Source organism: Amphibalanus amphitrite, unplaced genomic scaffold (genome assembly GCF_019059575.1).
Source record: "Amphibalanus amphitrite isolate SeventyFive unplaced genomic scaffold, NRLGWU_Aamphi_draft 000073F_arrow, whole genome shotgun sequence".
In the NCBI taxonomy this organism is placed as follows: Eukaryota; Metazoa; Arthropoda; class Thecostraca; order Balanomorpha; family Balanidae; genus Amphibalanus; species Amphibalanus amphitrite.
Window position 1 is genome coordinate 1,145,703 of NW_024881569.1, and position 13,808 is coordinate 1,159,510.

A 13,808-nucleotide genomic window follows, 5' to 3' on the forward strand; every position below is an offset into this window, starting at 1 on the left:
TAGACGGTACGATCGAACTGGGCCGGATCAGTTTCCGTTCGTAGCAAGTTCCTTGAGCGCTAACGGGTGCTTGTGACGTGGACCAGACTTTAGAAAAATCAGTCTATCGATTCGTGTCGCAAAAGATGTGTCCACGTCGAATTCATTTGCTGGGCAAATATTGTCCCATACAGATACAGTAGGCGACATGCCGACTTGGCGATCCTGTCTTCCGCTATCATTCAGAGCCCGCAAATGATCTGTAAGGAACGAGGACAACAGGGAAAGGAAGAGACAACATGATTCAAGCTCGCACGAAGCTTCCCTGCGTACCCTCTCGCCAGTCGTCACTTGTCACCCTTGGAGACATCCAACACACCCCTCCTGACAGGTTGCAGTGACGCTTGCGAAAGCTGTATTGAAAATAACGTCGGCAGCGCAGCATCACACAGTGTTGGCAGCAAAGATGTCGCCCCGACGACGCCGTGCGGAGCCTTCTCGTCTGATATCACAATCCGTATGTCGGATTCCAGTCGGTCTCGTCACGTTACAGTAATGTCTGAGTCACATGCAGTCACAGGTCCGCGGCGGTTACCCAGGCTCTGTGACGCGGCAGTCCGGGGCTCGGCAACGCCGTAATTTAGTCGACAGACCTCTGCTTGCTCGGCGCCTGGCATTCACCAGCCCCCACACACCTCCCCGTGACCCCCTCAAATACCCCACCGCCCTCCGACTTCGCCACCGCTCGGTACACTCCCAACTTAGGAAACAGACCACTTGGCACGCCCGCTGGCCTTTGAGCCGTCCAGCCTCGGGCCTTCACACACCATCACTGAGCCTCCGGACGTCCTGCACCTTCCGAGCGGCCCTCCGTCATCGGTCGTCAGTCGCCCGTATCATCGTCATCGTCATCCTCAGTGGCGGCGGCGGCGGCGGCGGCGGCGGCGGCGTGGGCGGCAGCGTGCGCCGCCGCCGCCGGCCGGCGTCACCATTTGCCGCGCTTGGACCAGTCGCGCGGCGTCCAGTGTAGGCCCTTGGCGTCGATGGTGCGCGAGCGTTTGCTCATGCTGCGCAGGTGTGTCTTGATGAGTTCCTTGTTGAGCGTGATGATGTACTGTCCCTTGTAGTAGTGGATCAGGTTCAGCCATTGTAGTGTCGAGATCACGTCGTCTTTCTTGATGCTGGTCAGTTCCGAGATCTCGCTGTCGGCAAAACGTGCAGGCGCGTCAGGGACATATTGAGGATACGCCGAGTCAGTTTGCGGCAGATCTGTCGTGCGCAGAGGTGTTCACTATTCAGCGCACTGAGTGGCGGCGTAAACTTAGAACAAAACAGCTAGTAAAAAAATACGGGATTCCGGGAACAGCAAAAGCTGATTCTAGCCATATTTTTTCGTCCTAACCCGCGCACCGACGGGGGTCTGCGCCAACTTCGCACCGACGGGGGGGGGGCGGATGACCGCCCCCCCCCTGAGATCTCGAGAACGAAGCAAGATAGCGACAAGCGGTAAACGGCATCGGATACGCACGGCCAAGATCTACAATTTTTACTAAGGTCATTTTCAGGTCAGGTCAAAGATGACGTCACAGGGGTCGAAAAAGTCAAAATGGCGGCGCTAGAAATGGAGAGTTTTTCTCGAATAACTTTCGAATTAGTCAAGATAGGAACAAACTAAGGGCATCATCGTGATCCTCTCGTCAATCCGCATCGAATGATATATATGTTGACCTCGAAAGGTCAAGGTCAAAGGTTGACCTCAGGTCACGTGACCTCGAGGTCATCATGTATATCATTCGATGCGTCTTGACGAGCTGAACACAATGAGACCATCCACGCGTCTGTATCTTGTTCCTGTACGGAGTTATTGGCCAAAAACCTTTGGTGACCTTTGATGACGTCACATGACCTCACAGCTGCCCAACAGCAAAACAGACCTCAAGGTAGTGAAGGATGATCGTATATGAAGTCATGTATGGTATATGGGGCCATTCCGACCCGTTTTAGTGGTAAAAACAGGGAGTTGATTTTTCCCCCATTGACTTATAATGGGGAGGTCGCGAAATTGACCTGACCTTAGGTCACCGATATCAAAATTCCGAGATATACAAATTGTAGCTACTAATGACCTAATAATGTCCTGCGACTTTCAAAGGCCTCCGACATCTACTGTAGCTCTGGCACGGTGACAAAGTTGCAAAAAAGTGACTTGAGGTTGGGTCATTCAAAGTGACCTGGTGACCTGACCTTAAAAGGTAGGAGGTTCAAACTTGCACACCATGTGTAAAATTGATGAGGTTATAGTCATACCAAATTTCGCGGCGCTACGCGCCACGGTTTTCCCGCTATTCGCGAAAAACCTCAGGGGGGGCGGATATCCGCCCCCCCCGTCGGTGCGCGGGCTAAAATCGAACACGAGTTTTTCAAGCACATATTGACCCAAATCCCATATCCTCTCAGCACGTGGTTTAAGCAACCCGACCATCCAGCATTCCATCCCGTCCGCACCTGATGGTGATCTGCGGCGTCTCCTGACCCTCGAGCGGCTTTGTGTTGATGAGCAGGTCGAGAATCGCCTGGGACCAGTAGCTGCGGTACGACAGTAGACCCAGGTCCGAGAGAGGCTTCTCTGGCGAGCCCGTCTTGCCCTCAAACTTGGACAGCGCGTAACCTGGCGGGGGTGCGAGCGGTTAGCGTACGGAGGGGCCCAAACAGGAACATAGCACATCGATTGGCATGGTATCATTCCAAATTCACGCGAGGGAACCAATCGCTTCGTCGTGATCAACCTCACGGTCAGCCCGAGGCTAAATACACCGAATAATATGAGCAAGAATGTCATACCGAGGCCACAAAGGAAACGTATCACTTAGTAGGCCGTATGTGTTCGCAGTTCCATCAACGTGGCTGATAAATGCTAAGCATATGTGGTCACCAAGTTACAGTTTTTCGTCGCCTCTGTCAGCTCCGGTCCTGACTCACTGAACTCGATGAGCAGCCGGCCGTAGCCCTTGCGCTGGTAGGGCGGCAGCGCCAGGATGCAGGCCACGTTGTAGTCCTCGGTCGACTCCTTCTCCTTGCTGAAGTAGCCCACGATGTGGTTCCCCCTACTGTCGCACTCGGTCATCACATAGAACAGGAACGGGTCTGTGTCGTAGTATAATGTCTTGTGGTCGAGAAATAGCTTTGCGAGCAGGCACAGGTTCTGGGCGTACACTTTGTTCTTGCGGCCGTCCACCTCGAAAAACGAGATGGTGTTCTTCCGGTAGATCTCGTCGCCCGGTGGATGTTTTAGCTTGCACTTTTTCTGAGGATCGAAGTTAGGGAATTAATGAAAGCACAGTTGAAAAAGAAAATTTGGTCGTCTAGCTTTCCGGTGAGCGACGGGAAATAGAGGCTGACTCAGCGGGGCAAACGATTTAACATTTAATTAAAGCATGAGACTAAGAAAGGTTGTAGCAAAAAGTAAATGACAACCAACCCAACTGTCTAGCCGTCAATTCGTTAATTCAATGTTCATCCAAGCTTCCACAAAATACCATGAACATTGTACTTACGATGTGCCTTTCTAAGCATTTTGAGCTTTTCCTGTACGCGAGGCAGAATTCACAGAGGTAGATGCATCCCATTTTGGTCATTTCCTGAAACGACACAAATGCACGATCACAACCGAGCATCAAATTTAAACATCAAACAATGTGCACATGCTATTACACAGAGCTTTCATTACTCAATGAACCGGCGTGCGGCGTACCTGCGTCTGTGACCTACCTGAGGGTAGGGCGCGAAGTACCAGGGCTTGATGCGGTGCTTGCCCAGCTCGATCATCTGGACGTTTTTGACGCGCGTTACCACGTCGTCCTGATGGACGGCCATGCTGCCGGTGCGAGGCACCACGGACCCCGGCTCTCCGGGCTCGGGGACCCCGGCGTCTGAGGCGGCCGCTGTGCTCTCTCGCCGCTCCGACTTGACCACCGGCTGTGTCAGCTGGCGGACAAAGAACGCATGGCTTAGACAATGGGACCAAGCTTATAGAACGCACTGGCGGCAGACGTACACACACAAAGGCTCAGACTGCGAGCAGAGAACGCACTGGTTCGGGTGGGGAACTCGCTTGGGAAGGGCACGCTTGTTGGAACAGAAGACATGAGTGAACAGAACAGACTTTCATAACTACTGTCTACCACAAAGCAAATAAATATATCACAAAGAACACGCTCCATAACCCTTCAAGCTACACCTTCCCAGCACCAGCAGAACACCTTTACATGCAATTTCTACGGCTGGTTTACCTACCTCCTCGGTGGACGACATCTTGCGTTTCTGCGTGGTCTTTTTCCGCAGCAGAGCGGCAGAGAGCACGTTCGGTGCGGCCAGCGGGTCCGGTGAGTTGATCGGAGACCCGGAGCGAGACGGCTTGGTGCTCTGTGGCTCCTTCTGATGGTCGTAACGGGAAACGCTGGTCAGCGGCTGGTCTCACCGACGGGTGGCGAGGGTCAGCGTCAGTCGTGGATGTGGAGACGATATGGTAAACCATAGGGAGCATGTCATTACCAGCACCATCGCAAAGGAGCATACCATTGTTTGTGGATTGGTTGGTATAAGACTGCCTAGTCGAGAATGACGAAATGAACAGAGACTGAGCTAGAGAAGCGAACCCACACAAACACACTCAGTGAAACTTACTTCAAATTATAAACATACGATAAGACAAAAAGCCCACAGTGCAGTCGTTTCGGAAGTCTTACGATCCACTCTTCCGTCGGTCTGTCACCTTTTTCGGCGTATTGAGGCCGGTCGTGGTGCACTGGGTGGTGGTGGTAGGCGCATCCTTGTCCTTGCGCGGGAACTGGATGCGCCGCAGGTCCAGCCTCTCCTCGCCCACCCACTCATCCAGCCGTTTGTTGTCTGTGGAGAAATGTCGGGGAATATGACTCCGGCAGTGTCGAGTGGGGGCTAGTCGGTACGAGTGACGAGACACCGGCTCGAATGATGACTCAACTGCCATTTCGCTCACTGATTGAGTGATTATTGGCATCGGTAACAATAAGTGTGCATACTGTTCAACAAAGATTAAACCAAATTAACAAAAATGGTTTAAATTGGCACTTAACATTCAAGTGTTTCAGAGAAGAAAAAAGCTAACAGAGCTTAAGCCAGACACAAAGGCTGGTTTCCCACTCAAAAATTTGCATTCTCGTGTCAATCAAATGAAACAACATTCATATACAGCTATAAAAATGATAGCAGTAGCACAGCAGTAGTAACCTCTAGTACATAACCATCCTAGGACAGTCAAGAGTCCCCACCTACAGCAGTGGTCACCACCTATCCTGCCTAGCCATACTCACAGTCAATATAGTGGACATAGAAGATGAGTCGTCCATCATCCTCCTCCTTGATGCTGACAATCTCAGCCAGAGCTGTGGCAGGGGCAGCATTCAGTCAGTGGGCATAGAAACAGACAGATGCAAAGAGGCCACAAGGAGCCAGGAAGACCATGAGAGGGACCATGAGACAGGAAAGGACCATGTGCATAGCTCAGTTGATGTCTCAGTGGCATGACACAACAACAAAGCAGTGTGACAGTTGATAATGTTCAGTAAACTACTTACGCCATTCATCTGTCTTCAGCATATGAACTGGTAGTTGACATCCTTCCACCACAGATGCCTGGAAACAAATTGGTGGTGAAATCTCTAAGTTGGGAAAATATGGTCATCTTAAATAGCCAAGTAGGTAGGTAGTGAGTTTCCCACTAACCAAACTCTGCTTCTAACAATCACCTACAAGGATCTCCTACAGGTTGATTACGGAGCGAGCGAAGCGAGCGGAGTCTTACGTAGAATAACGGAAATTTCTGAGTATGAGCGGCCGGCCGGCCGGCCGGCCGTGGGGACGCTCTTCAAAAGCTAATATCTTAGGAACGGGACATCCGATTGACAAGCGGTCTTCTTTACTGAATTCACTTGGACGTAAAAGTTCTGTGGTGTGATGGCCACCATGCGTTCTTGCCAACCACCGCACGTGGCGCGTGGTAAAGTTGGACATTTTTTAAGAACCCCCAAAATTGCAACCTCAATAACGGCACAACGGCTGGGCCGATTGAATTGAAACTCGGTACACAGTTAGGTCTCCATCAGATAATTCATCTGCATGTGTTAGGGTTGGGGTGCTGCTGCACGTGCGCACGTGCAGGGGTCGTTTCCAGATCTCGAGAACGGCTGGGCCGATGGCGCTCAAATTTGGTACACGGTTAGGGACCAGTTAGTAGGGTGCCGTGCACAAGTCAGTTGGGACCCATTTTGCACGTGCGCACGTGCAGGGTGCCGCTTCCAGATCTCGAGAACGGCTGGGCCGATTGTGCTCAAATTTGGCACATCGCTAGAGACCGGTTAGTAGGGTGCCGTGCACAAGTCAGTTGGAGGTACCCCCTCGAAATTTCGCACGTGCAAGGCCCATCCTCTCGCTCGCTCCGTTGGTCGCCCAAAAGGCGTTTTACTGGTTCTACAGAAAAGCATTCAGCTCCAGGGTGGTAAACAACTGGAACTCCCTGCAGAGTGCAGTGGTCATGGCACAGTCTGTCAACCAGTTCAAGGCCAGGCTGGACAAGCATTGGGGTGAAATCATGTATGACACCCCCTATCCCTGAGAGCCTAAGCTGGTATCCCGATATGGGCTCAATGAAAGCGGAATCCCCAGGCCAAGTGGCCTTTTTAATCCCGATCACCACAAAGCTAAGGTAAGGTTAGGTAACCAATTTCAATCCAGTCAGCTCTCACTTCTCAGTCCCCTGCCACATTCCAGTCCAGGATATGACTATCACACTGCAAAAAATGTTTGACGAGATGGGAATCTTGCATGCCAAATGCAGCTTTCAGCTTGAATATCAGATAAGGTAAGAGAAGATATTGATGGATCGACATCAATTAGGTAGAACATCTTGGCAAATTAAATCAAATAAATTTGTTTTAAGTGTTAAAAATTTAAATATGAAATAAAAAACAACCAAAATACAATAATGGCGCAAGAAATACCACGCCTTTATATGAAGCACTTGATAAAAGCAATAGGACATCATCAAAAAACATACCACTGAGTCTTTTATCAAATCTTCCCCGTCGGGGACACTTGACATTTTCATGGGCAACCGCCAAAACAAAATATTTATTAGAGCTCTCAAGGGTTGCAGATTTGGCAGCAATTTGTGGCGTCTCAAATTTTGCCGAAAAACGTAAAGTAATTTTGCTACAGCAGAGGAAAACCTTCACAAATATGAAGGTTTCATTGTTAAAAATTATCACGCTAGATGTCACTAGCAGTTGATGTTCCTTTTGCGCGCCACCGCGACCGCGGGTCCCGGCACGTTGCGTCGCGTCGTTGACGACGAATTGCAAGCGACTGTCGGTGTGAATTCTCAGGACGACTTCGCTGCGTTGCGATAAAAGGTAGTTATAGACAGGGCTGCGGAGTCGGAGTTGGAGTCGGATCGGAGTCGGTCGGAGTCGACAGTTGTGACCGGAGTCGGAGTCGATTTTAGAAACCCGAGCCGGAGTCGGAGTCGGAGTCACCGAAAATCTGTCGACTCCGCATCCCTGCTAGGTCTGCGGAGTCGGAGTCGGGAGTTGGAGTCGGTCGGAGTCGACAATTCTGCCCGGAGTCGGAGTCGGAGCTGGTTTTCGAAAGCCGGAGTCGGAGTCGGAGTCGGAGTCGCCGAAAATCCATCGACTCCGCAGCCCTGGTTATAGATAGAAGGTTTCTTAGAATATATTTGTAATATATTGCAATATATCAAGGTAACCAATAACCATAGTGGTTCCAGATGAGAAAGGTGGTTGGGTTTTTATGCTGATGCTGGGGCATGGGCATACTTTTTTAATGAAAAATCAATTCTGAACCTTTTGAATGGAAGACTTTATAAGGACAGGGCCTTCTTGACCCTGCGGCCTGCCCTGAACCCTCTGATCATGCAATACCTATAGTCTATATGGCAGAATTTAGAGTCCATTTCAAGTTATAGAAATGTCAATAGCTGCACGTTGGAATGGTGGGTCCCTTCGCCTGTTTTTATTCGCTGTGGCCTGCCAGCAATCGCAACATGTCAGGAGCAGCCTCATAAGCTGAAACATTGAGTGCCTGTCGAGTGTTGCACCTCATGCTGCTGATTTTTGCAACAGGACCTATGCTCTCACCGCAGAGACTCCAGTGCTACACCTACAGCTGAGCTATGTGGCTAGCAATTAGCATACTGCTGAATACCTACTCCCCATAAATTTTGTCAGATTTCCCTGAACTGTTCCCATTTTGCTTGCTAATGCACTGCTGTGCAATTTAGACATTATAGTTTAGAGCAAACTGTTAAGCTTTATGAGAGGGAAACAAACCATTAATTTTGGGCTCTGAAGAAGAGCTGAGTGCAGAATAGGTACTTGTCCAATATGAACCCCTCTAGGATCTACTGGTGAGCAGACAAAGTATTGCATAAGGAGCAGTTTAAGTTACATGAGGTTGTATTCTTGACACCAGTGCATGAATCTAGAGTCTAATCCTATGTTTACCTAATGGTAGTTTCAATCAGCTAATGCCTGAACTGGGCATGATTTTTGGAAATGGATGTTGTCATGTGTCTCTTATTATAAGCATGCTGTCAGTTTTCTGATATTGATTTATGGAAAAAGTAACTTTCTGGCATTGCTAAATTATATGCCTCACATAATGAACCTGATTCCCTACCAATGTGAGGCTGGGGAGCATGCTCCCCAAAAGTTGTGTTCTGTTTGTTGATTTCAATTTTGTTCTGTTAGTCATCCAATGGTGACTGAGATCACAGCTCAAAGTGCCCTGATTCAAGTCTGTGATCTCAATTGGAATTGATGTGGATCTTTATCTGATCATGGTTCAGGGGTTGTGTGCTGTGTGGAACTGGGAGCCACACAGGTCATATAGCAAGTTCATGGTTTGTCACCAGATCTCATGTGATCACAGAATCAGTTCTTGGATACATGCATGTCTGCCAAATTTCCTGAAGATCATTTGATTCAAATGAAAATGTTCATGACCGTTAAACCCAATTAAATGGAAAATTGTTATTGCCTACAATGGTCCATTTCATAAATTAAAGTAGTAGCATCTTTTTTATCTGATAATAAAATCATGGGCAGACTCCAAAGGGCTTTCTTACCCACTGCATCCACAATTATGGAGAAAAAAAATACAGCAGAAAAAGTTTTCACAGCATCATGTAAGATAGGAGAGTCTGGAGTTTTAGAACTTGGAAAACCTTTATTTGGATCCCATGTGAAGTAGGTACCTATATAACTTATGTCTAATATTGCTCCAATGTACAAGGCCTAGGGATCAATGGCAATAAAGAGATCCTGATCTCTACTGCTTGGCTCATTTCCTTGTTCAAGCAGTAGCTCTGAAAACTGCTGGTTAGTCAGCAGCCTTCTCACTTTACCACTAAACAGCAGTGTGGTCCCCAACCTGTTTCTACAGATGAATCGGATGGGGGGGGGGGGGGGTGCATCATATGTAGGACATGGGACAATGCTGGGTGCCAGAATAGTGATGTGGCAGTGGTGGCTTCATTAATCCAAGACCCCTTGTCATACGCATTGCGCCCACAACTTGCCCCAGCTCTGTACGGCGAAGGGAGGAGCGTCATTGATAACATCGACGATCGTTGGGGACATCGATGTCACCGTTACTACCCATTAACTAATTCAGAGTTTGATGGTTCCGACGAGGTGGCATGGCGACGTCGGGTCTGTGTCACTGCCTCCACCCACTACCAAATCTTGCCATGGCCTGGGTGCGACTGCGGATGTTGCGTTTTACCGTGTGCTTAACGGAAAACGGTGCGCACCTTTGATATTCCTACGGAAGGGGTGGTTATACGCCAATTTACCGGTGTTGTGACTCCCCGGGCAGCCTTTGCCGTGTGTACGGGAGGTAGGCTCGCCGTGTTGAGTGTTCATTGTGTGAAAGGGCGCTAGGAGGCCACTCATCGCCACCATGAAAAGTTGAATTTTTTATTTTCACGCGCGAACTAATGAGGGTTCTTCGCGACTCCCCACCAATCCTCTTCCCGTGTGTACCTTTTCCACCCGTGCATTGCTGTAGCCATCGGTTCTGCCATACCCGTCCTAACACCCCAATTATCTTGTTACAGAGACTATGTCGGACGACCTGCCATTCCGCGCCGAGTACTCCAAGTCGGGTCGGGCCGGCTGCAAAGGATGCAAGGGCAACATCGCCAAGGACACGCTGCGCATGGCTGCAATGGTGCAGGTAGGACGACGTTTTCTCTTTGCTCGAACAATGTTTATGTAAATAAATCCACAATTACCTCTTGGGTTATATTAAGTGACATCATTATTACAGTGGTGTGTGCTTTATCGTATTGCTTCTAACTTGTATCGGCTAATTTTGTGCTCTCTTTTCAGTCACCATTCTTCGACGGCAAAATGGCGAAATGGTACCATTTCTCATGCTTCTTTGAGAAGCAAAAGCCGAAAGCTGTTGCCGATATCGGACATTTCGAATCGCTGAGGTTCGAAGATCAGGAGAAAATCAGGGCGAAGATTGGAGGTAAGTTGACTGCCGGGCACCGGCGTCTCTGATAATCAGGCGTCCCTCGAATGTGGTTGAATGTATTTATCTTTGCTGAACGTATAGTCTTTGTAAAATATACGCAGAAAACAGTAAATATCTTTTAGTTCAATCTAATTCACCCATGACATTTTTTTATATCATTGGTCGATAGCTATTGAAATGCAAACTTATTGGTAACGTTATGTTCATTAGTTAAGCTTCCTCCTGACTATGAAAGCAGGGTAACGATGCAGTTGGCTGCGAAGATGGATGGTGCCACGAAGGATACGACTATTTCGTAGTGGGGATGAGTGGTCTAGCACCCATTCACACTGTGGTCGATACGGTGAAGCCCACCTTCCATAAAAACGGCCAGGACTGGTCGGGAAGCCTACGTTCAGTCTATCTTACCAGGAATTTGACGCATTGCTTCCTGTACAGCGGGCGGAGCCACCGGCGATGCAGGAGCTGGAACAAGCAAGGCAGCAAAAGCCAAGGCCACAAAACAGGCCCTGCAGGACTTCCTCGCCGAGTACGCCAAATCCGGCGCCGCCAAGTGCAGAAAGTGCGAAGAGAAAATATTAAAGGTATGGTACTCTACTGACATCATAACACACTTTGTTTTACATTTCCAAATTCCATTAACCCTATTAGCCCGGCACCGCCTGGGCTATTTCCGTACCCACATCAGCCTGGGGGGGGGGTCGGATCCGACCCCCCCCCTGTTATCTCGAGAACCAATGGTCGTATCGAGCCCCGCGAGGCGGCGTTCGAAAGGTCTCTACGAGACCTTCCCAAAGCACTCTTAAGATTTTAAGATTGAGGTCAACTTTCGGGTCAAGGTCAGGTCAAAGGTCAAATTCAGGGGTTTTGCATGATTAGGCTTACGGACAGCGGAATCAATAGCTGCTGCTCGAAACTCACCACAAATGACCTCAAAGACCTAGTGAAGGTACCATGTGCGTATAGGGGTCATACTAAGTACGGGTCAAGGTCAGGTCAGGTCACGAAAGGTCACGGTTTTCACTTTCTGCTACATGGGCGTGCGACACATGTTTTATGGCTTATTTTTCACGCCAAATCCGATGGTAATGGTTATAACTTATATGTGACCCCAAGTCACTGTGCTGGTGATAAGTGTGCATTGAAAGCATAAAAAATCGTTTATACCATACATAACTAAACGAGGGCTAAGAAAAAAAGTCAATTTTTCAACTTTTTATTTTTGACATAAAAATGCACTTTTCTAGACGAGCTTTGTCCCAGGAATCTAGTGGTGCCATTTGTTTTCACATGCGATGTTCAGAAGTGCCTCTAATTCGCGAAAATGCTTATGACGTCACCATGCCCTATGCATGTTGGAGCTATTTTTTACAATTTGGGGGTCAAAAATCCAGATAGAAAGTTGAAATTTGGGACATCTAATGTTCTAATAGAGCTCTATAACATATATTCCGGTTTTTTGGAAATTCTCAAAATTTTGGATTTTATTAGCTGTTTTCCAAAAAAATATAGTTTTTTGAAATTTTAGGGGTGAAAAACGCATTTTATGGAAAATCCGAGATAGCCATTTTAAAGAACTCGTTGAGCTGCGTCTTTTCATGTTCTTAATTTGCAATTTGCTTAAAACCTCGATTTTTGGCGATTTTTTAAACATTTACCATTTTTTGACTGAAAACGCCATGTAGTTACATCACTAAAATCGATATATTTCAGAAATTTTTGAAATTTTTTTCTTAAAAATTGCACAGGAGACGTCAAATTGATGGGGGAGAAGGTATGCGAAGTTTCAAGTTGATAGCGCAAGCGTTTCATGAGTTATTCAAGAAAAACGGAGGGGGGGTCGGATCCGACCCCCCCCCCCAGGCGGTCGCGGGTTAGTGGCAGGGGGGCTGTTTTTATCCACCCCTCAGGTTTTTCGGGAATATCTCCGAAACCGCTGAAGCTACGATGCTGAAATTTTCTGACTTTTCCTAAAACTAAATTGGGCACATTCCCTGAAAATTTCAAGTTCATAACTTTACCAGGGGCGGCTCCAGAGCACTGGGAATTGGGGGGTCCTATTCGTGAAGCGAGTCATTTGGGCGAAGATCACGATGCTGATGTATTATAACTGTATGCACCAGTTTTACGAACAGTGAATGAAAGGTATCATGTGATAACATATACAAAGTTATTGTGCATCCTCTTTTGACACGTTTTTGCTATAATAGGCGGATCCAGGCGTCCAAAAAGGGGGGTTACTTTTTACCTCCCAACATAGGTGCCCTGACACCGCCTATGCATGACCAATACAATTTTAGTCGTTCTCTCATAAGAAAATTGTAACATAACAAGACCATTGCCACCCTTTTTAGAAACAGTACCAACAAAAACCTTATTTACTATACTTTTGTGTACCCCCAATCTCAATGATCTGTATCCGCCTATGATTTTTGAAAATGCATATTTTTAGGATCCATGTGAATTCCTGGTTCATTCTCTATCGATCGGCAAAAGTTGCGTAAAGATTGGTTCAGAAACCTGGCCGTGATAAACAGTCTAAAATGTATCTGCAATTTGCCCGTTTTTACCCCCCTCTACCACCCTATTGACATTTTTTTTTTTTTAGAAATGTAGATCTCGTTGAGCCAAATCGAATGCCGTTTGAATTTTGAAAATCGGCCGGTTAGATCTCGAGATATCAAGGGGGGTCGTAAACAGCCCCCCCCCCTCTGCCACTAATATGGGGTAGCCAGGAGCCTGCCACTAATAGGGTTAAACCGCTAGCGTAACTCATTTTGTCTCGTAGTTTTGCATAGCGTATTTGAAGTAGCTACGGTATTGTCATTTGGCATTGTCTACGGTGTTGTCAACACCAAACTAAAAAAATCATATGAGTATGTGGAGCTCACTACTTATCTGTATTTTCTCAGGGTGAGGTGCGACTCGGTAAGAAGGTGTACGACTCTGAACGGGCCCGCGCTTACGGACCGTACATGGGCTGGCACCACGTAGACTGCTTCGTCAAAGATCGCGAGACGCTCGAGTTCTTCGAGGAGGGCGCCAAGATGCCGGGTCTGAAGACGCTCTCCAAGGAGGACCAGCAGATGGTGAAGGCCAAGCTGAAGAAAATCGAAGGGTAAGTACAAGGTAGTTGCCATGTGCTGTGCACGAGCATCATGATTCCACGTGGCTTGATCTAAGTGGGGAACGATGTTTGGAACGAATGTTGTTTATTGAGGCGGGCGGATGTA

At 48.0% G+C, this 13,808-nt stretch overlaps 2 protein-coding genes across 4 annotated transcripts in view; one reads left to right on the forward strand and one right to left on the reverse strand.

The window, feature by feature from the left end:
- Positions 1-377: 377 nt before the first annotated feature.
- Positions 378-7,222, reverse strand: LOC122379201 (histone acetyltransferase Tip60-like). 2 transcript variants are annotated; one of them, XM_043361196.1, is made up of 11 exons: positions 7,070-7,183; positions 5,592-5,649; positions 5,328-5,399; positions 4,751-4,884; positions 4,273-4,413; positions 3,748-3,963; positions 3,534-3,617; positions 2,959-3,283; positions 2,485-2,647; positions 965-1,181; positions 378-923 (listed from the first exon to the last, which is right to left on the reverse strand). In XM_043361196.1, exons 1-10 carry the CDS (start codon positions 7,118-7,120, stop codon positions 965-967), a joined length of 1,461 nt encoding a protein of 486 aa, XP_043217131.1. In that variant the 5' UTR covers positions 7,121-7,183; the 3' UTR covers positions 378-923. The 2 variants fall into 2 exon arrangements, with proteins under 2 accessions (XP_043217131.1, XP_043217132.1); XM_043361197.1 differs by having other exon boundaries at positions 378-1,181; positions 7,070-7,222.
- A 67-nt stretch (positions 7,223-7,289) lies between these two features.
- Positions 7,290-13,808, forward strand: part of LOC122379203 (poly [ADP-ribose] polymerase 1-like) — a 40,937-nt gene continuing 34,418 nt past the window's right edge. The window contains exons 1-5 of one of the 2 annotated variants that reach the window (XM_043361200.1): positions 7,290-7,424; positions 10,151-10,269; positions 10,425-10,569; positions 11,014-11,159; positions 13,488-13,693. In XM_043361200.1, coding sequence (XP_043217135.1) covers positions 10,156-10,269; positions 10,425-10,569; positions 11,014-11,159; positions 13,488-13,693 — 611 coding nt within the window. In that variant the 5' untranslated portion in view covers positions 7,290-7,424; positions 10,151-10,155. The remainder of the gene's footprint in view (positions 7,425-10,150; positions 10,270-10,424; positions 10,570-11,013; positions 11,160-13,487; positions 13,694-13,808) is intronic. The other variant, XM_043361201.1, reaches the window with a different exon arrangement.